The 25373-nt window shown below is 37.6% G+C and overlaps 1 protein-coding gene across 1 annotated transcript in view; it reads right to left on the reverse strand.

Annotated features, from left to right (window-relative positions):
• WDR36 (WD repeat domain 36) overlaps positions 1-24149 on the reverse strand; it is a 39817-nt gene extending 15668 nt beyond the window's left edge. Inside the window, exons 1-15 of the mRNA XM_083351478.1 lie at positions 23683-24149; positions 20557-20584; positions 19190-19290; positions 17685-17802; positions 17460-17592; positions 15348-15402; positions 13653-13785; positions 12800-12975; positions 10800-10920; positions 9296-9361; positions 8239-8322; positions 4487-4641; positions 4080-4194; positions 3587-3752; positions 2082-2190 (exon numbers count right to left, since the gene is read on the reverse strand). Coding sequence (XP_083207604.1) covers positions 2082-2190; positions 3587-3752; positions 4080-4194; positions 4487-4641; positions 8239-8322; positions 9296-9361; positions 10800-10920; positions 12800-12975; positions 13653-13785; positions 15348-15402; positions 17460-17592; positions 17685-17802; positions 19190-19290; positions 20557-20584; positions 23683-23859 — 1737 coding nt within the window. The 5' untranslated portion in view covers positions 23860-24149. The remainder of the gene's footprint in view (positions 1-2081; positions 2191-3586; positions 3753-4079; positions 4195-4486; positions 4642-8238; positions 8323-9295; positions 9362-10799; positions 10921-12799; positions 12976-13652; positions 13786-15347; positions 15403-17459; positions 17593-17684; positions 17803-19189; positions 19291-20556; positions 20585-23682) is intronic.
• Positions 24150-25373: the final 1224 nt, after the last annotated feature.

Below are 25373 nucleotides of genomic sequence, written 5' to 3' on the forward strand. Positions count from 1 at the left end.
CTATGTGGAGTGGAATTTCTCCAGCAGGTACCTTTTTGCTCTCAAACATCTGTCTGCTGCAATTCAGTCCTGACTGCCTGCTGGTTTAGCCAAATACAAGAGTCCTCTTAGCTTGCTACCTTCCCAGTCAGCTTCCTCGCTGACTTTATGGAGAAGTTGACACAGAATATTGCAAATTGTGATCACATGATCATAGAGTGCTTTGCAACCGGTTGTAAATGCGAACAAGTTGCTAAGCACCTAGATCACAATCACATGGCTATATTTCACAATGGCTGGAAGTGCTTTACAGATTGTCAAATGAATGGTTGTAATATGAAGACTACTTGCAATTGAATGCAATGTCTTCCTCAAGTTCCAGTGTGAGGATCACTGGCTGATCCACCTGTTTAAACTTTCCACTGTGTTGATAGTTCTGAAGTAGATCAGATTGTGTAATGAGAAGAAAATACAAAAGGCACAAAACTACACAGAAAAGACTGGTGATGCTAATAGTAGTCTCTGTAATTATACATATGGCTTAACCCAGAGGTTCCCAACCTTTTGGGCACCAGGGACCGGTTACGTGGAGAGAGGTTTTTCTGTGGACTGAAAGGGGCGTGGTTTTATGTGCTGCCTGCATCCCACGGATGGGGCTTTGTTTGTGCAGCCTGGCCTGGTTGCTGGCATGCCGCAGCTTGGTATTGGTCCACAGACCGGGGGTTGGGGACCCCTGACTTAGCCCATTACCTTAATATGGCTGGCAAAAATATGGACTTCACCAGTTTTATATCTATATCGATAAGGGAAAGTTTGTGAATTCTTTAGAACTACTGTAGTATTTCAATATCATAACCTCAAACGTACTTTGAGCTCCATCTAAATCATTTTAATAAATAATTCTGGATAAACAGATACCCCCCCCCCCCGCCAAAACCACTGTACTGGATAATTTCATGTTTTAACCCATTGAGCCAAAATTCACTGTCACTGTTTGAAAAAGTAGGCAAACAATTTAGAATTAGAGCCGGATACCTTTAACATTTCCAGTACTTGTTGACCAATTTTGGAAGAATTTTGGCCTATTCTTCTTTATAGAACTGTTTCAATTCACTCATTTAGGGCTGACTTGCATGAACTCCTCATTTCAGATCATGTCACAATTTGGTCATTGCAAAATGATTTATTTTTTCTGTTTCAACAATTATGCTGTAGATTTACGTGTGTCTTTAAGGACTGATGTTGTGATGTATTTATTTAAGCTTCATCTCATGGATGCCCTGACCTTTTTCAGCAGAACCAGCTGACATAATTCAGACTCAGTTGTTTCCTCAAAAACTGCAAGCCACCTGTATTTTGAGACTGCAAAGCATGATACTCTCACAATCTTGCTTCATGGCTACGATGAGGTTCTTTTACTGCAACCCTTGGTTCATTTTCTCCAAACATAAAGTTTCTCATTAATGCCAAAAAAAATCTACATTTGTCTCATCTGCTCACAGAACATCATTCCAATAGCTTGGAACATCCAGACGCTCACTGGCAAATTCAAGGCAGAGAGCAATGCTGTTTCCAAGAGAAAAGTGAAATTTTCCTTAGTGTTCTCCCTTACAGAACATTGTTCAGTGTTATTATCAAGAAGTGCAAGGGTGGTCTGCAGATCACTGGCTACTATTCTTGGTATTTTTGCAACCTCTGGAGTGTAAGAACATGGGTGGATGGTAGCTTGTCTTTGAAACATCAACAATCCCTTTTCTGAGGTCTGCAGAGATCTTTTTAAGCATGTCTTGCCCTGCATTTAATGGTTTAAAATTTTTGCCAAATCTTTTTTTCCAATAGAAATTAAGAGCTCATTCCAATATAACGGAAAGTTGAACACTGTGTTAAATAAAGACACATTCAATAGATTTGCATATAAATGTGTTATTTGACAAATACGCCAAATCGTTCTAGTAGCTATTATACCTTCATGCTTCTATATAGAAATACAGAGAACTTTCACAAGCATTATGCTTAGTGTTAACTTAAAAACAGCAAAATCTAGATCACTTCTGGAAAGACATCATTTTCATACTGTTTATAATTTACAGTTAAAAACTTACCATGTCATTTATCTGCCCTTGGTGTCCTGAATATTTTCTCACAATTTTTCTTGTTTCTATATCCAGAACTTTGATGTCAAAATCATCCATAGCTATTCCCAGAATGCCACTGTTAAAATTTAATAATATAACCAAACATTTAATATAGTAAAAAAAAAAACCCTGCATGTTCACTCATTGCTGATGCTTCAACCATATTTCCATATTTCTAAGAGAAAATCAGGGATGTTTATTTAGAAAAAAAATACGATGAAGTGAACAGAATTGAATTTTGGAATTTTTGCATAAATGCAAATTGAAAGTTGGTTGCTGGATGCAAGTGACTCAGCATTGAGAGGGAGTAGGATAGTGAAGTCTGAAATTATTAGTTAACGTTCCAATAGATGAGAATTATTTGTTGTTAATTTTTGAGATTATTTAATGTACTTATAGATTAATATATAAGGTGAGATCACAGTCTGATGGTTGGGGCTATGAATATACATGTATTTTTGCAATCAAATGACACCGTTCTTGGTGAGAAATGAAGAGTATAAATCTGAAAATTAATGTATAAAAGACTAAAACAGTGCATAATATATAATGATGTGATCAATGGCAAGTTATAAATAAACGGCAAAAGAACAGAACAAGTACATTGTTTACCTTGGCAGAAAATTGACTAAAGGTGGAAAAAGATGTACAAATGTAGGTAGGAAGACTGCAAAAAGTATGTGGTCCATTGTAAGGAATGAATGTTTGTTAAAAGAAGTGCAAATAGCTATGGATAGCATTATGTTTTTGCTGCTTTGTAACATGGACGCAAGGGCAGTTTATATTTTTGTTTTCTTCCATATCATGTCTGTTTCTTGGAGACTGCCTGACAAGTCCCTAAAGTTTTCTTGTCAAGTTTTTCCAGAAGTGCTTTGCCATTGCCTCCTTCCTAGGGCTGAGAGAAAGTGCTTGGTCCAAGGTCACCCAACCCACTTTGTCACTAAGGTGGGACTAGAACTCATGGTTTCTAGTTTGATGCCTCAAGCACTACACCAAATTGGCCCTCTATCCTGTTAAAAGTATAAAGATTATTTGAACATCATGGGAGTGGAGTGCTTAATAGTTTTGTAGGGTGAAATAGAGATAGGATAAAAAATGAATGGCTAGCAATTAATGTGGACTAATAAGAAAAAGGAGTGATATATCATAACATTAGGTTTGTAGGCGTGCATGAATGCACCTGTAAATATATATTAAAATATATAAATATAAAAAAATCTATAAGGTATATATAGAGTATAAATAAATAAGATGGAAATTGTACTTGCAGTATCAGTGAGGAATATCATTCCATCACCCGTAGCACCACTTGGTTAAAGAGCAACATACACGCACACAAAATCATATACACATTCACGAAATATCAATTTAAAGTATCAATATTAAAATGATTAACAAACCAATCATAAAAAATTTATCTATGAGTTTTAATTTTGTTTGTAGCCTTTACTGAATATATCACACCATCTCACCTATCTCTGTGAAGCAACATTTTATTTGGAGACGTTGAGAGATCAATAGAGTGAACAAATGTTGTGGTCTTGAATTTCCAGAACTTGATCAATCCTTCACTTCCTATTGTGACTGTAAACTGGTTGAGTCCATCCACTGCTACACCTCTTATGCAGCCTTCATGAGCTTTAATTATACATACACAAAGAAAAAATGAATAAATTGTTAGCCTTTTTAATGAGCTTCAAATTTTCAAATAGATCTGAAGTTAAATACTAGAAATCTTCCAAGGACAAGACATACCACAACAAAGAACCATATGTTGGTAGTCATCCAGCATTTATTACCTAAGTAGCATTACCAACCTTAAACCTAGTTTTATGTAGATTAGTCCTGACACACAGGACAGAATTTTTTATGAAAATGAAGCAATGGATATGTTGACTCCACAAGTTATAAATTCAGCTACTGAAGCTTTGATTACAATATTTTTTTAAAAGGTCAGATTTTCACCTTTTACTTCACCATAACGTCCTCTGTGAATACCAGACTGCATATTGTATCTATCCACGTGCCCTGTTGAAAGTCCAATTACTGCAAAGTTTCCACAAGAAGTAATGTCTACTGCCTTTCAAGAAAAAGACAAAAAATCAATTTATTTATAATAAAGAGTATCTCTGAAATATAGCAAATCTACAGATTTACACTGTCAAAATCTTAAATATTTTATAGTTACTATTCAAACTGATTTATTTTCAAATAATGTTTAGATGTTCATACAAATGAGCTTTGGAAGATGAAGGTAACAATGCATGCTATGTAATCTAAATGCAAAGAAAAGTGAAGAGCTGTACTTGAATAAATTTCAGCTTTACATGAATTTTAAGAATTGCCTCCAATAATTTAAGAAAAAAACTTACTGTTGCATATATACCAAGAGATTTATTTTTGCTTATGTCTTTTGGTTTCAGTTTATGGATCCCCATTGAAGATTTCTGATAATTCCAAGTAGTACAAGTTACATAACTTTGATGGCAAGCAATGATACCATCCCAGTCATTTTGACGGGCCACCTCTGCAATGCAATCAATACTCATTATAAATAAAACTCTAACTGACAGATTTTTAAAACACAGGATAATTGTAACATTTTTTCTAAATTACAGTGTAACAAAAAATGCTAAACTAATTCGACTATGTCACATTTAAAATGATGCACTTGAAATTGTTGTAGTACATTTATCTTTAGTACGTTTCATATTTTTAAGCACACTCTTATGACAATATATTAAGAGGAACAAATACATAAGTCTAGAATAAACAAAGTGCTACCCGATCCAGCAGCATTTTCACCAGCTACTTGCATGCTAAAGTTTAGATACCCTTGGTCAAATTTTATGTTTTAATGAATCCATAAGTAAACTAGATAAGAATCTCTCAGTTCTTTCTTATGGAATTTTCCTCCCTTTCTTGAACTTCAGAAATACTTGAAATTCTCCTTGCATGCAATACCTATTGGAGAACTACTCACAGATTTTCAGTAATACTCACGTTTGAGGACTGTGAAGACCATTCCAAAGCATTTACCCGTATAGGGAAAATAATATTTACTATAAGTAAACTAGACAAGAGCTGGACAAATATCTCTCAGTTCTTTCTTTTGGAATTTTCCCCTCTCTTGAACTTCTGAAATACTTGAAATTCTCCTTGCATGCAATGCCTATTTGAGAACTGTTCACAGATTTTCAGTAATATTCAGTCTGAGGACTGTGAAGACCATACCAAAGCATTTATCCTTATAGGGAAAATAATATTTACTATATAATAATTTTCTTACACATCAAAATATGAAATGTCTTAAACAGCTGAAGTAAGCCAGCTAAGTGTTTTCTTACTGCTTTCCTATTTAGAGATCAACATTACTGAAAACCAGCAGTTTTCCTTCAGGCTGACATTATTCCCTGAGGGAATCTAAAACATATGCTTTGGTCAGAACATATGCTTTGGTCATAGCTATAGCAATGGCACTTATAGGTAAAGGTAAAGGTTCCCCCGCACATGCGTGCTAGTCGTTTCCGACTCTAGGGGCCGGTGCTCATCTCCGTTTCAAAGCTGAAGAGCCAGCGCTTGTCCGAGCACGTCTCTGTGGTCATGTGGCCGGCATGACTAGACGCCAAAGGCGCACAGAGCGCTGTTACCTTCCCACCATAGTGGTCCCTATTTTTCTACTTGCATTTTTTACGTGCTTTCGAACTGCTAGGTTGGCAGAAGCTGGGACGAGTAACAGGCGCTCACTCTGCTACGCGGCACTCGGGATTCGACCTGCCAAACTGCCAACCTTCTGATCGACAAGCTCAGCGTCCTAACCCACTGAGCCACCGCTTCCCTAATGGCACTTATATACTGCCCCATAGTGCTTTACAGCACTCTCTGGACAGTTTATAAGATCAGCATATTGCCCCCAACCATCTGGGTCTTCATTTTATCGACCTTGAAAGGATGGAAGGTTTAATCAACTTTGAGCCCCATCAGGATCAAACTCCAGGCTATGGGCAGAGTTAAGAGTTAGCCTGCAATACTGCATTCTAACCCCTACGTCACCTGATTAAGGCCTGATATATCTTTGCTAAAGCTTATGACTCTTTCCAGCTTTCCGACTCCAAAATGCTATGAATGAAAACGCTGGATAAAGAAAAACATCTAAGGGATGAGCATAGGATTTGGGAGATGAAAATCACATATTACAGTACATTTCAAAATAATCTGGATAACTTGATGAATTGCAAGTTGAACCAACAGTGATAGGCGGCTGCAAAAAAACCCCAAATAAATCCAACTGCATCAGCAGTGCCAAATCAGGAGAAACTGCAGTTCTCTATTCTGGATGCTCAGACCACATTTAGAAATGTTGTGTCCAGTTCTCGGCATTATACTGTAGGGAAAACATCTGACAAACTATAGCCTATTCAAACCAGGATGATAAGAAAAGCAAAACCTGCAGAATGATTGGAAACATTGGATGTGTTTAGCCAAAAGAAAAGATTGCAGAAAGTCACAACTGTTGTCTTCAAGTGTCTGGAGGGTTTTCAGGAAGATAATGAGGCAGTAGTTCGAGAAGACCAGTCAAGAAAAGGTTTAAATTACAAGAAAATAGATTTAGGTCAGGTATCTGGGGAAAAAGGCTTAATGGTTAAGTTTTTCACACCAATGAAACAGATTGCTTTGTAAATGGAGGAGTTTCCTTTGCTAAAAGTGTTTAAACAGAGACTGGACAGCCATCTGTAAGAAATGCTGCAATGTTGGGTTCTACTGGCACAACATGTAGATTAAAAACTACATTAATTAAAAATCATCACAGGCTGCAAAAGAATACATGGCATACCAAGCAGCTATTGAGAGCTGGTGGAGCAGTGGCAGCCCTAGAAGCTTGGAGGTGCTCAGCAGTGTGTCTTTCGGGGCAGTGCCAAATTTTAAAACACAGGCAGCCTGTAGAAGACTGCTCAATGGGCTGCATGTGGTACACAGGCCATATCTTGTGCAGGCCTGGAGTAAATTATATACAAAATGCTTTCCTACACAATGAGAACGTTATACAGTAGCTCACATCAACAGGAAAGACAAATCTTATTCAAGAATAAAAAGCACAAGAATTTCACTTCTCTATACATTGTTGCCTTTTTTTTCTTCCATCCAATTATGTCCGATTCTTAGAGACTACCTGGGCAAGCCACTGCAGTTTTCTTGCTATTTTCTCCTTTGTAGAGCTGACAAAAAGTGACTGACCAAGGTCACCAAGATGGCATCCGGCTTTTCAATTCCTGGCAAATAGATGGGGAAGAAATGGAGGTAGTGACAGATTTTACTTTCCTGGGCTCTAAGATCACCGCAGATGGGGACTGCAGCCAGGAAATTAAAAGACGCTTGCTCCTGGGGAGGAAAGCTATGGCAAATCTAGACAGCATACTAAAAAGCAGAGACATCACCCAGCCAACAAAAGTGTGTATAGTCAAGGCTATGGTTTTCCCAGTTGCAATGTATGGCTGTGAAAGTTGGACCATAAGAAAGGCTGAGCGCCAAATAATTGAGGCCTTTGAAGTATGATGCTGGAGAAGACTCCTGCGAGTCCCTTGGACTGCAAGGTGTTCAAACCAGTCAGTCTTAGAGATCAACCCTGACTGCTCTTTAGAAGGCCTGTTCCTGAAGTTGAAACTCAGATACTTTGGCCACCTAATGAGAAGGACTCACTGGAGAAGAGCCTAATGCTGGGAAAGACTGAGGGCAATAGAAGAAAGTGACAACAAGAGAATGAGGTGGCTGGATGGAATCACTGAAGGAGTAGGCGTGAGCTTAAATGGACTCCAGAAGATGGTAGAGGACAGGAAGGCCTGGAGGAAAGTTGTCCATGGGGTCACGATGGGTCGGGTATGACTTCACAACTAACAACAAGAAGAATTCATCGTCTTCCTGTTTCTAGCCTGATGCCTTAACTATTATGCCAAACTGGCTCTCATTATTGGCAGTAACAAACATAAATAACCTCAGCTCACCTAGATAAAAAAGTACTAGCAATTCTATCAGTGAAGAATATTTATAAAATTCTCATGAATTGAAAAAAGTATTTGATATGATGGATTATAATCTTATTCATTCAAATTAAGCAGCAGTTGCATACCTGTTGCAAATGTTGTAATAGGGGGAAGCGCCATTGTATCATAACGAAGTCCTTTCTTTTTTGATTTCTTCTTATTTATTGAACCTTGAAACATGATAAATGAAACAGCTATTATATAATATAATAGTCTGAATATTCATACCTATGGAAGATTTCTCATCCCTATGTGTTCAAAAGTGGTATAAAAAGTGTGGCATTATGCCACTGGTTACCTAGCTTCCCGCCCATTAGGGCCCAAAGCCCCTTGAGGGTACAGCCATAATTTGGGGTTTTGTCTGCATTTTTTCACTATTTGTTAGATAGTTAATAGGCAAATTGGGTGATATAAGTATTGCAGATTTAACATAACAAATTCAAACCTAAAATATCTGATTCCACTTAAGAAATAAACAAGACCCACTTGGCCATGGCACAGCTTACTTTTGCAATGCACCACGCAAAACAATGCAAAAAATCCCACCAAAACTAGTGTGGTCCTCAAGTCAATGGAAATTGCAAGTTCCTACTAGGAAACCATCCAATTCTGTTTATTTTCTATTAGAACCGATGATACAGATAAAAATGAATACTTTCAAATATAAAGAAGACACACTTTTAACTGGGAAGTTCTCCTATCTCAACCAATCATATTTCTCTGCACATAATTTCTGCTGGTTCTGCAGTCATGATCTGCAAGTCTGGCAAACCCCGAGAACAAGAATTATTTCATTTTCTAGAAAGGTCTTTATTACTAGCAAGGAGATGTAATCAAATCCTGCCAAAGCAATTTGACTGATAATTAAGGCATTTTTTTTCATATTTTCTACCTTGCCTGGACTAAGAAACCTTCCCCCCTCCTCATTACCCAGAAACATCATATCTCTTATTGCTAGCTATATGCTTCCTTCAAAAAAGGCATTTATAACAAAGACACATTGTTTATAAAAACATATAAATTCAAACCCAGAAAAATGCATGGAACTCTTGATATTTAAATAATATTGAATTACAAACTTCACATTTTTAATATTCTTAGAAGTTCTAACTAATAATTTCTTTAATATACTGTGACACTCACCACGTCCTAAACTTTTATTGAATCTTTCATGCACTGTGGAAAATGATTGTAAAGTACCATCTTGACCTATGGTAAAATATAAAAGAGAGAACGAAAGTATTTCCTGTGTAAATGTTTATTTTAGGCATTTTCATTTATCTATGAAATACAACACCATATATAAACCACTGAATAAAACTTGGCATCTACAAATACAAATTTGTTTGGTTACCCAACAACTTTTACAGTTACTCTAAAGCTATAATAGGAAATTTACAAAGCCAAGCCTTCTGTGAGAAGTGGGTACAAAATCCCTAATGTGTAAAGAAGGAAAAATGTCAAGATACATTCCAGTTAAATTTGCATCAGAGACAAAGCCAAAACAAATTTAGCAAACTCATTTAAACCTAAACTTTAATATGGGACACTTGATGTAGCAAGCAAATATCATGCCACTTTATCCAAAACAGTGCCACAGGTTGTCCTTGCTTAACAATCCTAACTAGGACCAGAAGTTCTGTTCCTAAGTAAAGCAGCTTAGCGATAAGCAGTTCTAGAAGTCTTGGTTGTGGATGTTAAATTAAGACTGCACTGTTGTTAAGAGAGGACCTCTTGATTTCATGACTTGCCCCAGTTGCTTCTGCTTTGACTCTTCCCCATTGTCCATCTCTGCCCTTTTGGACACCCAGCACTCCAAAGCCCTTGCTCCTTTACCATCCACCATTATGAACTACCTTTGCTGTCTTCTTTCTCCCGCAGCTAAGGCAGGCCCAGCCAGCTTTTGCCTCCTGAAGAGCCAGGCTGCGTCAGCAGTTGGAGGTGGAAGACAGGGAAGGTAGCTGAAGGTGGGTGGGTGGCAGCAAGAGCATCTGAGCACTCAGTGTCCAAAGGGGCAGAGGTGTGTGTGTGTGTGTGTGTGTGTGTGCATGCAAAAGAGGGAGTTAAAGTGCATGCTGTGGTCATAAATGTAGGGGGTTGCCAAGAACCTGAATTTTGCTGCATGATTATGGGGGAACTGCAATGGCCCTGACTTCAAGGACTGATTGTAAACAGACGTAGTCCTCAACTTACAACCATTTGCTTAGTGACCGTTTGAAGTTACTGCAGCACTGGGAAAAAAATGACATGGCCACTTTTAACACTTACATTGTTGCAGCATCCCCATGGTCACATGTTCAAAATTTGGATGCTCGGCAACTGGTTCATATTCAGGAAGGTTGCAAAGTCCCAGGGTCATATGAATCCTCTTCTGCGACCTTCTGACCAGCAAAGTCAACAGGGAAGCCAGATTCACTCGACAACCGTGATGCTAACTTAACAAGTGCAGTGATTCGCTTCTCAACCATGGCAAGGAAGGTCATATAAAATGGAGCAAAAATCACTTAACAAATGTCCCACTTAGCAACATACATTATGGGCTCAATTGTAGGCCATAACGTGAGGACTACCTGTACCATTTGTTTAGAATCACCGTAACTTTGAATGGTTGCTGAATAGTCATTTCAACAGAAAATGGAACTCTTACTAGCACTAAGAATCTGCTGCCCATTTTGCCCATGATGTCGGATTTTTGTTGGAGGTGCGCTATGTCCCATTCGATATCTTAGTAGTCTACCACTTCCTCCAGGGCCATCAAAGATCCATACCTATTAAATAAATGAACAAACCGTAAGCAACAAAAGAAAAGAAAAGCTTTCCTGTGCAACGTAACGTCAGGTCTCCATAATGTTAAAATAAAACCATAATGAAGTACTAATGCATAGGAGTTTTGTGTATATTTTCTCTTGAGATGAATTTTTTCCCCTCATTATTTAAACAAGTATTGCTATATTTAACACAGTACTGTTCAAAAATATTACATTCAAGCTATTTATGCTGGGAGAATTAACCTCTTTCAGTTTTTAACTGAAAGAAGCCATTAGAGCAATATGAACATGAACTGGATATAACCTACGCCAGGGGTTGCAGTGTTGTGTCAGCCCTAAATCCAATGGCACCTCTAACACCCCAAATTTAAAAATAAAAAGTAGGATACTGAAGAAAAAACTTAAAAAGCTGAAATCTTCTTGATTTTGAGTGAGAATACTGACATCTTGCACAAGTTCAAGATGAGAGGAAATTATACGAAATTTGACCCAATAGGATTTTTAATGAGCCATCTGTACAAGACTGCCTGATAGCCTGAAAAAAATTCTGATGTGTAATTCTGTGTGTATGCATATACAGATACACCTTATTGCATGTAGCCTTCTCAGGTAAAGCAGACAGGAAACATGCCTAGAAGAGCTAATTCTACTTTATTTTAAGACCATATTAACAGTATCTTGCAAGTCAGAAGGTAGAAACTGTCTGTTGCCACTTTTAACAATCCAAACTATTAAGGTGGGTCCTCCCCTCCCTCCCTCTGATTTTTAATCCATTGCATGCTCCTGCCTCAATCGTCTGAATTGTTTCCTAGATTTAGAGCTATGAACCTTAATTTCATGTGGTTTTATTTTATTTTATTTTATTAAGGGGGCAATTCAGATGCAGATGATATTATGCTTACAAAAATTAATCCCCCCAAGCTCAATACTGTAAATAAAATAAAGCTCGGGACTGTGGTTTTTCATTTGGAATATTTGCTACTTTTACTAGCACTTGCTCTTTCAAAATAAAATCACAGATTGTCAGAAATGATAAACATTATCCCGAGTGTAAGGACTGCTTCTCATTTCAGGCAATCTGGTACAACTGAATGCAAGGTACACTTTACTGACAAAGATAATGCCTGTTTGCAATTCATAGTCAGTGGTCTCACAGCTCCAGTCAATCAGGGAGCGTAGTTGATAATGGTAGCTAACTCTGCCACTGCAATTGCCTTGGATCACTGAGGTGCCATTCAGTACACAATCACAAAGCCTTTCATTCTGTGCTGAATGTTGTTTTTACACTAGTTAAACACACTTGAGGAAAAAAGAGAAACAGCAAGTCTTACCACCCAATTTTGAAAACTGCCGTGTACATAATCTTTTAAAATTTTGTAATTTACTTAGCACTTCTATGGAATTATTTATTTATATAGATCCTTGACTTGCGACCACAAGGGGGTCTGCCCATTAAAAACATAAGTTGGGATGGTTGTAGTGGGTCACCTGGGTGACCAATCTGATTTTGCAAATTTTTTTGGCAGTGATTGTTAAGCAAATGGGCTGTATTGTTCGCTATTGTGCGTTTTGCTGAAAACTGGAAGTAAAATCCAGCTTGGGGCAAAAACGTAAATCATGGTCACATGACCCTAGGAAATTTAAATTATTTGCATAATTTCATCTATTTCTCAGTTGACAAGGTTTAATTGCAAAAACACTGACAAATTAGCCTTTTTCTGCATTTTAAATTGCTTTTAAACAATGACCCTATTCTGGAGACAGTGCTGTATAACTGAAAATATGAAACATGTTTGTTTCCCAGAACAAAATAAAGAACGCAGATGAAAAGTACATAAAACATTTTTGGAGAAAGATTATATAAACAGACGCAACTTACCCTTATAGCATTATCTGCACCATTAGTAATGAGAAGTGGCTCTCCTTGGACAAATGATGTACCCGAAATTGCTGTAGAATGTGCATCTCGCATCTGGCCCAAAAGTTTCTTTTCCTCCAGGTCCCATAATCCAATATGCCCAATAGGACTTCCAGCAGCCAAAACTGGATGCCCATCTGATCCAAAAAAATAGGAGGGGAAATGTAAATGTTCCTTCTTAACAGTTACTATTGGGAGGAAAAAAAGTCAAGGAGCTTTAAAATATCTTTTCAACAGGTATATTCAACTTCACAAAATTACAACACTCTATGGATGAGAGTCAGGTTGGTATAGTGCAGAGGTAGGCAACCTCGGCTCTTTTATGACTCATGGACTTCAACTCCCAGAATTCCTGAGTCAGCATAGCTGACAGGAATTCTGGGAGTTGAAGTCCATGAGTCATAAAAGAGCCGAGGTTGCCTACCCCTGGTATAGTGGTTAAAGTCTCAGGCCAGAAACTGGAAGACTAATCGTATCTTGGCATGAAGCCAACTAAATGATCTTGGGCTAGTCACTTTGTCTCAAGCCTAAGAAAAATGCAAGAGTAAACCACTTCTGAAATCTTGCCAAGAAAACCGCAGGGACTATTTCTTGCAGGAGTCAAAGCTGACTTAAAGGCACAACCAAGGCAAGCATGCAAAACCAACAACAAAAAAGAGTAAATTAAAAGAAGCATAAGAGTTATTAAGCTAACAAACAAACAAATCAATATTGTCTTCTGTTTGGATTTTTAATTCAGAACATAGGAGAGACACTCTGGATTCCTTGAACATTTTCCAATTCCTATTATTATTTAATAAATCCTGAAATTTACCTGTACGAAATGATATTGCGGTTATCGGCCCCCAATCCTGTTGAAATTTCATCAGTGTTTCATCAAATTTAATATTATGCACTATTATATGTCCAGTCACAAGCCCAATTGCAATGACATCCACTGCTGGTGCCTGCAAAGAAAATTAGTATGCATAATAAAACATGACTTTTTTATTTTAAAATATAATATAAATATCATGTTGAAAACACTGGAAGTATTCTAGCAGAATTTCTTTTGTAGTCATATTTATTTATTTATTTATTTTATTTTAATTCCATTTATATCCCGCCCTTCTCCGAAGACTCAGGGCGGCTTACAAGCTTAGCAGTAGCCTTCATTCTATGTATATGCCTGCTTATTAGGGCTTTCACACACACCCCCAAGCGGCATTATTACAAAGTCAGCTTATTGCCCCCAACAATCTGGGTCCTCATTTTACCTACCTTGGAAGGATGGAAGGCTGAGTCAATATTGACTCCTCCATTCTTTTTTTGATTATGGCAATATATCAACCGATCTCATGTGAATGAATATTTACAAAAAATAGAATGAGACATCGTAAAGACATCCTATCATAAAACAAGTCTAATCCAGCTAACTGTATGTAAACCATCAAGAAGAAAATGTTATCTACTATTGCTATGGAAAACTAACAGATATGGTGTACAGTAAAGATGGTTAAAAGGCAGCATGTTCATAGAAGTCAGCTAACATCAGCTACAAATATTAATTTTTCCCCCTCTATCCCTAATTCATAGTAACATTTTGGTTACTGAGTAGCTAAAGTTGAAGGGGGGTATTTCTTACCAGGACAGATTTACAATTATACTTAATTTTGGATCCCAATAATGCTGTTCCAAATTCTATAATCCCATTATTTAGACACAAGTTGTCCTCAACTTGTTATCTTTGAACTTATGTTCAGAAATTAAATTTTTTACATAATTTTACTTACTGCACGTATTTTTCATTGGCATACATTTTTTATTTAAAAACAATATTCCCTTCAGCTATTATTTTTGAGGGTAAAATTTGCAAAAGTATTTTCTAGCAAATTGATACTACGATGTTTTGGACAATACAGCAATATAAATTGTTTTCTTAGCAGGGCCATTCACAATATTAACTGAATTTAAATAAAGAGGTGAAGTTCTGAACAATCTGATACCTTAATCAGTCACAATTCTGCAGAAATACAGGTAAAACCTGTTATTTACTTATTTCGATCAGTCAGAATTCTACAGAAGCTATACCTGGAATTTATGACTCCAGTTTATTAGTCAGCTTTGGAAATTAACGAAATGTTATTTGGAGTTCACCTCTAAAATAAAGGATAAGGTTCAGTGCTTTCAAAGCACCCAGACAGCTAAAATAGTTTTATTTTTGTCAGCTTATGAAAACAATAAAAAATACATCCATTATATCCAGTACTTACACACATAAATGTAAACAAATGAAGCACATGTAAATTCTCATTTAACAGACATTAGGTTGTAATGGATACCTCTACAAATTATTCTGAAAAATTGAGGCTTTACTATATATGGTTTAAGTATTATTTAGAGAAAGACTTGGTGGAATAGATCCAACTAAGCCAACAGTTTTTAAAATATTCTGAAGTATTATTAATGAACAAAATGTAACATAACAGTTACATGTTCATTTTTTTATAAACCTGTAACTCATAATTACCTGTTCAAGGACTGTCACTCCTGCACCCCAACCTGGAAATGTATATAAGAGTTTGCTGAGGAAAGAAAAACATACTTAAATGATCAAAAATACTCACAATCCTATCCAAAATAATTTTAAGTAAAGGACATTTGTTACCCAGTTTACAAACACCAGAGGATGAAAAGTTAATACAATCTATACTCCACTGAATACTTAATCAAGTGAAATGAAATTACCTTCCATTTAAATTACTACTAAGAGACATCTCCTGGGGTGTGTTCAGATACAATAAAAGTATTACGTTTTTACTCTTCCCAAAAAGTTTTATTCCCTCACTCCTCAAAAAAACTTCTCTTAGATAATTTCATCATTGCAGTTTGAAAAAAGAACCTGGCTGGGTCCAGGAGTGGTATTTTCCTTGCAGTGGGGCCAACTTTATTCATTCATTTTGTTTCAGTTAAGTAAAAAAAAATATCTTTCTTGAAAGCATCCCTTCATGTATACTAACCAAAAGGGAAAAAAGATAGTCTTGTTAACTTTTAACTATCCAGGGATTACCAAAGTACATAAGCATTAATCAGTGACCTTTCCTTAGAAGGGAAACAAAAACTTAGTATTAGTATTAATGAAAGAAAGATAGCATCCCCGAGGACTCCTTAGGAGCCGGGGAGCGATGCTGCCTCAAGAGGGAAGAGCGTCGGGCGGGAGCCGGCAGGGCAGTCCTGCACACACGCGCACTCCCCGGCTGCTAAGGAGCACTCCTTAGCAGCCGGGGAGTGCGCGCGTGTGCAGGACTGCCCTGCCGGCTCCTGCCCGACGCCGGACGGCTCCGCCGATGCTGCCTCAAGAGGGAAGAGCGTGAGGCGCCTGCCACGGCTCCCCAAGGACTCCTTAGGAGCCGGGGAGCGCGTGCATGCGCAGGACTGCCCTGCCGGCTCTCGCCAGACGCCAGCCTGCCCTGCTTCCTCCACAGTGAGAGGGGAGGGCGTGCCTTCCCGGGCTCGCTGACTTGCAGCCAAGCCGGAGCCAAAAGGGGCTTTTCCTTCCACCCACCCTTTGGAATAGACACAAGAGCTCCCAGGGTCTGGCGTTTGCAAGGGGGAGGGGAAGGGGCTGAGAGGCTCTTGGGGGTGGGAAGGGAGAGTCATGTTGGAGGGGGGACTGGAATAACGAGGCTTGAAGTTGCTTTGCAAGAACAGGGGCGCTCGATTGATTTATGTACTATTTTCCGGCGTATAAGACGACTGGGCGTATAAGACGACCCCCCAACTTTTGAGATGATTTTCATGGGTTAAAAAGTCGTCTTATATGCTGGAAAATACGGTATCTATATAGAGCAGACATGTCAAACTCGCAACATCACGTGACACCGCACAACATATCGAGACAGTTTTGCCATTGCCAGCAATGGGGTTGGCGCAGCTTCCGGATGATGCATCCGGCCCGTGGGCCGGCAGTTTGACACCCCTGATATAGAGGGCAAATAACATCAAGGAAGAAAACAACCCAGCCACTCTGAAGCAAAATAAAAATGTAGGAATATTAGTATACCATTTCAATAAGGCTTTTTATTAAATATTCTCTAAGCTTCTGTTTATAAACACATTTTTAAATTTTGTTGAAGAAGTAAAGATGCCCTGAACTATGACTGTTGGAAACTGCATTCCTGAAGTTTCCTCAACAGCATCATAGAAGCATTTGCTGTAGGCTTCTCTACGGATTTTTTTTTAAAAAAATCTAGTGGTCAATGCCCCTAGAATTTCTAGAAGGTGCCCCCATCCTAGTTATAGTAAGAACTGATTTTGTTTAGCTTCTAAGAGCAGCTAAAGTCCACAAAGTACTGTTAAATTTCCATTAACTCCACCAGGCCTCTGTACTCATTCAGTTCCATGTTTTAAAACAGAGGTCCCAAACCTTTTGAGCACTAGGGACCAGTTTCTTGGAGAGAGGTTTTTCCAGGGACCGGAGGGTGCATGGTTTTTTGTGCTGCCTGCATCCTGCGGATGGGGCTTTGCTTGTTTGTGCAGCCCGGTTGCTGATCCACGGACCAGGGGTTGGAGAACCCTGTTTTAAAATATAAGAGCTAAATAATAACAAACAATTTAAGTCTCTAGAGAAAATAGTTCTTACTTGGATTTTACATTCCATAATTGTAAAGGTCCTTGTTCACTACCAAGAAGTATTTTATTCATGTAAGTATATGGGTGTAAAACTGCAGAAATGGCAAATACAGTCTTATCAAAATCCAGCTGCAAGTATTCTTCTGCAGAACAAAGAATAGCATTAGTCCCTGTCCACCACAAATATCTTTTTACTTTTTTCCAGTAGTTATTACATTAAAAAGACTAGTCTTACCTTCTGATTGCACATCCCAAATAATAAGAATGCTCTCATTATCTACAGAGATGACATGATCCCCAAATGGCAATATAAAAAGGATATCTGTCTGGTGACCTGAGTAAGTGTGAACCACCTAAAATTCAAAGTACTGCAGTTACTTCAATAAAATAATGCATTGTATTTGGACAATAGGAATGTGTTAAATACTTCAGACTTCCTTTAAAAGCCCTAATATGTCTCACATAAAATTTTAATTCTATAGATTTAAATATTTTTTACAGAATTCAAAAGATAAATCAAGTATGAACTTAGGCTCCTTTCCTAAGCAAAAATAAGCCAGGTCTTGATTATGTGGGGCAGTCTATTGCTAAATACTGAAACAAATCATCATTCTTCTACTTAGTTGTTAGCTGTAAATCTCTGTCATAATGAGCATGTTTAAAAGCAGATGTCCTTCTGATGTTCTGACCTTCATATGAGGCCAGAGAAATCCTTCAGCTCTCCTCCAAACTTGGGGAATATTTTTAAAGGAATGCCTTTTCTAGGGAAGCAGAGTTGTGAATCCCTATGAAATATGAAATCATTTCAAACACAGTGAAATGTATTTGAAATGGTTGCTGCTTCCTAAGTTTCCTAAGTTATATTCTAAACAACAGTGATCTTTTTCAGTTCTGTTATTTTATTTCTTCCTGGCATCTTCCTATCTGGTGGTAGGAAGACCAAGTTACATATCCATTCTATTCATATGCATCTATATTTCACACTCTCCTTACTTGTTTTGTACAAAATATTTCGATACAGATTTGGCTTATCAAAATTGCTAACAATTTCCTTGAACCTGTCCTCCACCTTCTTTTCAAAGGGACATGAAGTGTAATATTATGCTCTAATATTACTCAGAATATACATGGAAACATCATTCTTCAACGGATTAATTATATGTTATTTCTATTAACATATTCTAACCAGCTATGTCATAAAAGCAATGTTTAAATACTTATTTTATAGTTTTAAAGCAAGAGTTCAATAATATTTTCTTGGATCTATCCTATTAATTTCAGCTGAAATTACTTGAATTTTTTTTTTAAGTAACTTATTTGGCCCTGGAGCCTATTTGTTCAAATATTACATAATCTAAATTCAAATATCTTCAATATCTATATCTTAAAACATAAATATTGCAAATCTTCAAATTAAAGGACCATTTGGGGGGAGACATGTGTCCCCATTACTCCTGAATATCCACTGAATCTATATGTTTTTTTGTATAATGATACAAATGGCACGACACCATATATATAACTACATTAGCTTGCAAATGAAATAAATAAAAAATTTAAGATTTATACCACTTTAGATATAATGGACTCATTCCATATTTTGGTAAAATATCCAGATACACATTTTGTTTACTGCATCTGATGTCTCATGAAACAGAATTCCACTAAACTGAGGTTTTACAATAATTAAATTTAGTATAAGGTATAAATCACTGCATATTATTTGACAGCAGTACAAACCTCTTTGTTGCGAGCAAAAGCATACAAAAAAGCACCACATGATGCAAAGACCAGCATTCGATCAGCTGCCAAACATGTAATATTTTGTGGCAAAGCATTGCCTAAAAGAGTAATAGAACAAAGCAAAGCATATAATCTGTTTTCAAGTACATATTACCAGGAAACACTTATGATGTAATTATGATTTTCTCAACAGTGCAATCTATATATATTGCTTCTATGGAGTATATATACTGGCATATAAAACTATACATAGATTTAAAATAGATTAATTACTAAACGTTACATTAGTTATCTGGATAAGGAGCACCCCATTTACTTTTTTGTTAAATTCTGTGGAATAGCAGTATAATCCAATACATACTGACTTGGGGGAACCACTGTCTTCAGTGTCGTTTACTCCTTCATCTTAATTTTTAAGGCAGCAGTATAACTTTTCAAAAACTCTGGCATTGCCAATAAGTAGAAAATACACCACAATTGAAAATGAATTGTCAGATATAAAAGTTATATAAATACATGAAGATAGTTAAATTATTATTGCATAATTTTATTATTTTAATCATTAAATTTATATGCTATGCATCTTGCTATCCAGAGCAACTAGTAAGATTGACATTATAATATTATTTCTAATCATATAATAAAATATTATATAATTCAAAAATAACTCCAGAAAGCCTCCTAATTTTCCTGAACAATGTGGCAGGGACATGATCAGTGATATATGGAACAATCCACTGGCTAGTAATGTCCATTTCATCCAGAGAATAAAGGATGGAATACAACTCAAATAACTAAGCATATGCACAATAGGCATCATTATGTCACAATATAATTACAAACAAAAAAATATTATCAAACTAATGGCTAGTCAGAATCCCAGCCTGAGCACTGTCTCCTCTCAAATGCTCTCTTGTATGCACAGATCCTGTTTTGGGACTGCAGCCTTCATATGAAAAATGTGTCAACTAGCTATAATATTATCAAGACCTTCAAAGAACTGACCAAACATTAAAAACCTGATAGAAATTTTATAAAATTCAATGTATGTGGGTTTTATAAATTGTCCTAGGATCCAACAATACTGATATTCTGGAATGTAGGTCGTTAATGTGTTTATATGATATTAAAAAGTTATATTTTAAGAGGAAATTGTAATATAGAGATCATTAATGAACATTACATACTACAAAGATCAAGCTATTTAGAAAATATATCCCTAACTTAGATTACAGAAAGATTTCTTTTATGTGATATTTTGTAGAGGTTCTTCAGTATAACAGTAATATTAAATGCAACTTTCACTTTTTATAGAGAAAAAATTTAAAACTTGCACATTTAAACATATCTGATTTTATACTTACTAACAGCTACTATCCCCAATTTCTTTACCTGAGAAATTAATAGAGAGACTTTAGTAATTTGATAAAAGTATCAAATATCTTGAAATTCAGAAACTCTTCATAGAACAATTTTCTAATACTCTAAAATAAAAGCAGAAGACTGAAGCATCTCCTTTTGGGAGAGTGGGGTAGATAATAAACTACATTGTGATTTGTGTTTTAATATTTGATGTGCAATCTGTAAAAATGACTCATGCAATTGAATTACTGATTTTAGATACTTTTTGTATTTGTGGGCCATTACTAATTTTGATTATGGCACACTCTTGATTTTATTTTTAAAATTATGCATTAAATGGTAAATAAACAAAATCATTTTGATCTGAAAACAAGAAACATAAAGGTGCTATTTGAAGTCCTAATTAAAATTTCATTGTGGAATCTCAGCAGAATTCTACTGAACTTATTATCCCTCTCACAGAACACTATGAGAGAACTTTTACAAGTTCTCTCTCCCCATTACAATTGCTTGCATTTCCAGAAATGTATATCAAACTGGTTCTTGAGAATATAAATCATGCCGAAAGGTACCCCTATTTCAAGTTGGTTACAATGCACACCTAAAGTCCCAAAGGTGGTTTTTCATGAAGCAACTGGACTTTCTTGTTTTTTTTCTTTGAAGATGTTTAGCTTCTCATCCAAGAAGAGTGGCCTTTGCAGTCCATCTGCATTTAAACGACAAAGGCCACTCTTTCAAAGACAGCAAATTCCACTTTTTGGACAGAGAGGACCGCTGGGTTTAAAGAGGGGTCAAAGAGGCCATCTTATGTTAAAATTGAACAGCCCTCTCTCAACAGAGAGGGAGGGATCCGACCTCATCTATCTCCAGTCTACAACACAGTCCTTTCAACAGTTCCAAGAAGGCTCCACACCATTTGCACTACTCAGGTGACCGTGAAGACAGATAAGGCTCCAGGTAGCTTTAAGGACTCCGCTAAAAGAATACAAATGAACAGCTGTCTGCAGGAGTATAAATCTTTCCATTCCCCACCATCCAGTCAGAGCTGAAGAAGCTTCTTGGATGAGAAGCAAAACATCTTAAAAGAAAAAAAACAATAACAAGAAAAGTCCAGTTGCTTCATGAAAAAGCATCTTTGTGATAACTACTGTATGACCTGGAGGACTGAGAATCTCCATAGACATTTAGCTACCAACCTAACAGATCATTAAAGCTGGGCCAAGGATGAATGATAAAAGAGATTGCCAAAGATCAAGAAACAGAAGAAAGCAAGCTGAATATCAAAACAAACTATGGAACAGAAGCCAAAGCCAAAGAGGCAAACATTTCTGAAAGGAACTTAGCAGAGTTTCATAGAACTGTGGAAAATAACTGGAAGTAGTGAGGAAGTTTAAAAATAAAAATATATATGCTTTTAGTATTATCATGTAATCATATTTTATATTTTATAATAATCATTTTATAATCAATTGTTTGAGTAGATGCTTTGAGAATATGGGGAAAAATACAGGCCTCAAGTGGAGGGAGGGGGAGAACAGGAGTAACTATGGGGCCCAAATGTGAGTCACTATCTAGGAATTGGTTTTTAAGTACCTTCTGGTGCCTGGTACCCCTGGCAGGTGTAGAACATGGGAGACATCTCTCCTCTAGAAACAAGATAGTAGGGGAGGGATCTTATTAGTATAATGTAAGTAAACAGGGGCAGAGATAATGTATTCTGTTTAGGCGCTTCTGATAGATTGTAACCTCCAAAGCCTAAGCCAATGGGGCCATGGGGGAGGGAATGGGGCATCGCGATAGGATGTATAATATGTGATTTTGGAATTTGGGGTGTGGTTCAGTGTTTGGCTACATTGTTTGCCTTCCTGAATCCACCACGCTTTGCAAACCATTACTTTTAAGACTTTGTTGTGAAGTCTAATAAACTTCTTTTCTATTTGTAACACAAACAGAGTGAATTTCAATTTGTGACTATTTTTGTGTCTAACAGAACTATTAGAGACAAGAAGCAATATTACAACTCTGAACACAGAAACACTGACAATGAAAAGCAAGAAATAGATCACTGAAATGAGGTTTGGATTACGATGGCAATTGGACCTGGATTTTCTGCCGCTAAGTGATGCGGTATAAAATGTGATGTCCTATGACTACATCTCTTAGGAATGGCAATCCCAGTAGTTCTGGTTGCTATCATAACTCAGAACTGCATGGGTTAAGTGGGAAGAAGCTGGAATCCCAGGTGAAGAGGATACAAGTGTAGTGCCATGAAGGAACTGGTGGGTGCCATGAGTGGGCATTATTGTCTGTTCATTTTAGGATGCAAACCTAGGGCCCTGTCAAATTAAACCTAGGACTCACTGGTCTAAAGCCCTCTTGAGTCTTTCAGCAGATTCTTTAGCCAGGAAATGAAGTAGAAACGCTCGTGCTTTTTTCTCTCTGCTGTGCCTAGCAATATTAAATAAACAGTGATTCTTCTGCTAGGGATTCCAGAATTATTAACAATCTGCATGACTGTTACTTAAAGCAGCTTGACCAACGAGGGAGGCAGTGTTATGCGTGAGTCAAGGCAGTTATATATTCTTTCTTAGACGCAGGAGTGGTTCCTGCTTCATTATAGACCAGAGACATGACTATTTCGTGAAAGAAAAATAAATCAGCAGAGCCAGAAGACGTGACGGAAGACATGAGTAAGATGTTCAAGCACCCTAGAGCAGGGGTCTTCAAACTTGGCCCTTTTATGACTTGTGGACTTCAACTCCCAGAATTCCTCAGCCAGCAAAGCTGGCTGAGGAATTCTGGGAGTTGAAGTCCACAAGTCATAAAAGGGCCAAGTTTGAAGACCCCTGCCCTAGAGCCTTTCCCTATCCAGACACTCTTATAGGAAACAGATGTCAGATTCATTTTAAGTGGGATTTAGGCAGTTCAGAACAGAGTAGTCTTAATGGAGTCTTCCCTTCAGGGAGACTTCTTGTCGGAGAGGAGATTAAGGGTTTTAATCTCAGCCCCGACTAGGTGAAAGCTGTCGAAAATCACGCTGCGGGAAAAGGGGGGGGGGAAATCGCCGGGCGTCTAGCGCGCGAGGGAAAGGCGGGCTAAATCTACGCACGGGAGCAAAGCCGACTCACGTTGTACGTGTGGAAACTCTTCCCCACCGCGGCGACCAGGTAGAACTCGCGGTGGCGTCGGTGGTAGCGCAGCACGTGCGCCAGATGATTGCAGTAGAGCCCGAGCACGCGAAAGCCGGCAAAAAGCCCGCTGCCTCTGCTGGGCTCCTCCGAATCGACAGCACCAGCAACTGACATCCCTGAACCTTCTACGGCGCCGCCGACCAACGGTCCCCCCCAACCACGTTGTTAATTTTAGACCTATAGGACTTCCGGAAATGCTCCCGGCTACTTCCGGCGCGCTCCCCTGCTAACTCCGTACACAAAAGCGGATCGCCTTCCTTTGCTGTTTTGGTTAAGTGGGTTCTCTAGTTCCGCGTGCTGTGCGGTCCGCTTTGCTTTTCTTTCTGCTTTGTACGCACGCTCATTTCGTGCGTTCATGAAGCTGCTTTTATTCAGAATAAACGTGTAACCCGGTCTATGGATTACTGAGCAATTACAGGCTCCTGTGGTTTCTCGTGTAAAAATGCAATTATTTTACACATTCTTTTAAGAGCGGGCAGTAAAGAATTTTCTGAGAACGAACTCCCCCAAATTCGATGTAAATCAGCCTTAAACATTCATTTATCCCTGTTTGACAGAAAAATTACTTTAGGATTTCCATAACAGTTGGATACACAGCATGCAAATGTGACAAAAATTATCTAGGAAATGTGTTGTTACTTTTCGATCACAAACTATAGATTGTATTCGATGGGAAGACTAATTTTCAATATTATTAGTTGCCATGAAGGAAGAATAAGAACAGTAATCCCACATGGGGGGGGGCTGCTGCACTTTGAAAATTTTGAAAGCATGAGAACAGATTACAAGTCTGGGGAACCAAGAGCGGAATGGAGCCCATTAAATAACTAGTATCAATGTGTGTTGTCACTGGAGTAGGGAATGGGGAACTACAGTTTAGGGACGGGAGAGGGGGGGAAGGAGAGGGCAGCCAATAATCCTCTGGGGGATGGTAATGACCCTCTGGAGCTTTTTCCCATATGGTGTTTTATATCTGTGTAAGCCACCTTCAGTCGCCATGTGTGAGTAGGCAGCAATATAAATGTTCTAAATGAATAAATACAAGATTCTCATTTATCAGAACACAAACTGATATGTGTGTGTGTGTGTGTGCAAATACAGAGTTAATTAAATTAGGTCTCCCAGAAGAACTGCATATTTGCAACAATAAACACACAAACGCACACGCCTCCCCCTAGAATCAGTATGTGACACACTGACAAGCTCCCCCTATAAAAATCTCCTACTGCAGCCTGTCCCTAAAAGCAAACTGTTTTGCTTTTAAGAATAAATAGTTATTCTTTCCTCACTGCTGCCTGCATTTCATTTTTATTTATTATTACACAGCCCTGGCTCAAATTGGAATCCCAAATTATTCTTCTGACAGGGAGTTGAGCATATTTTCAAAAAAAGTATCTATCTTATTTTCTAAGAATTTATCTACAGAACTGAAAAAAATCAAAGCAAGGAGTTTTGTGGATAAGAACTTTCAATGAATTTACTTGAACATCAACAGTTAATAGCAAATATATATTTCTTTGGCAGTACAGGTAGTACTTGCTGAAGTCTTTAAGGACTGTCCTGTTTAGCAACAGTTCAAAGTAATGACAGCGCTAAAAAAGTAATTTTACAACATCTCCTTGTATTTA

Source organism: Vipera ursinii (genome assembly GCF_947247035.1).
Source record: "Vipera ursinii genome assembly, chromosome: 2".
NCBI classification, from domain to species: domain Eukaryota; kingdom Metazoa; phylum Chordata; class Lepidosauria; order Squamata; family Viperidae; genus Vipera; species Vipera ursinii.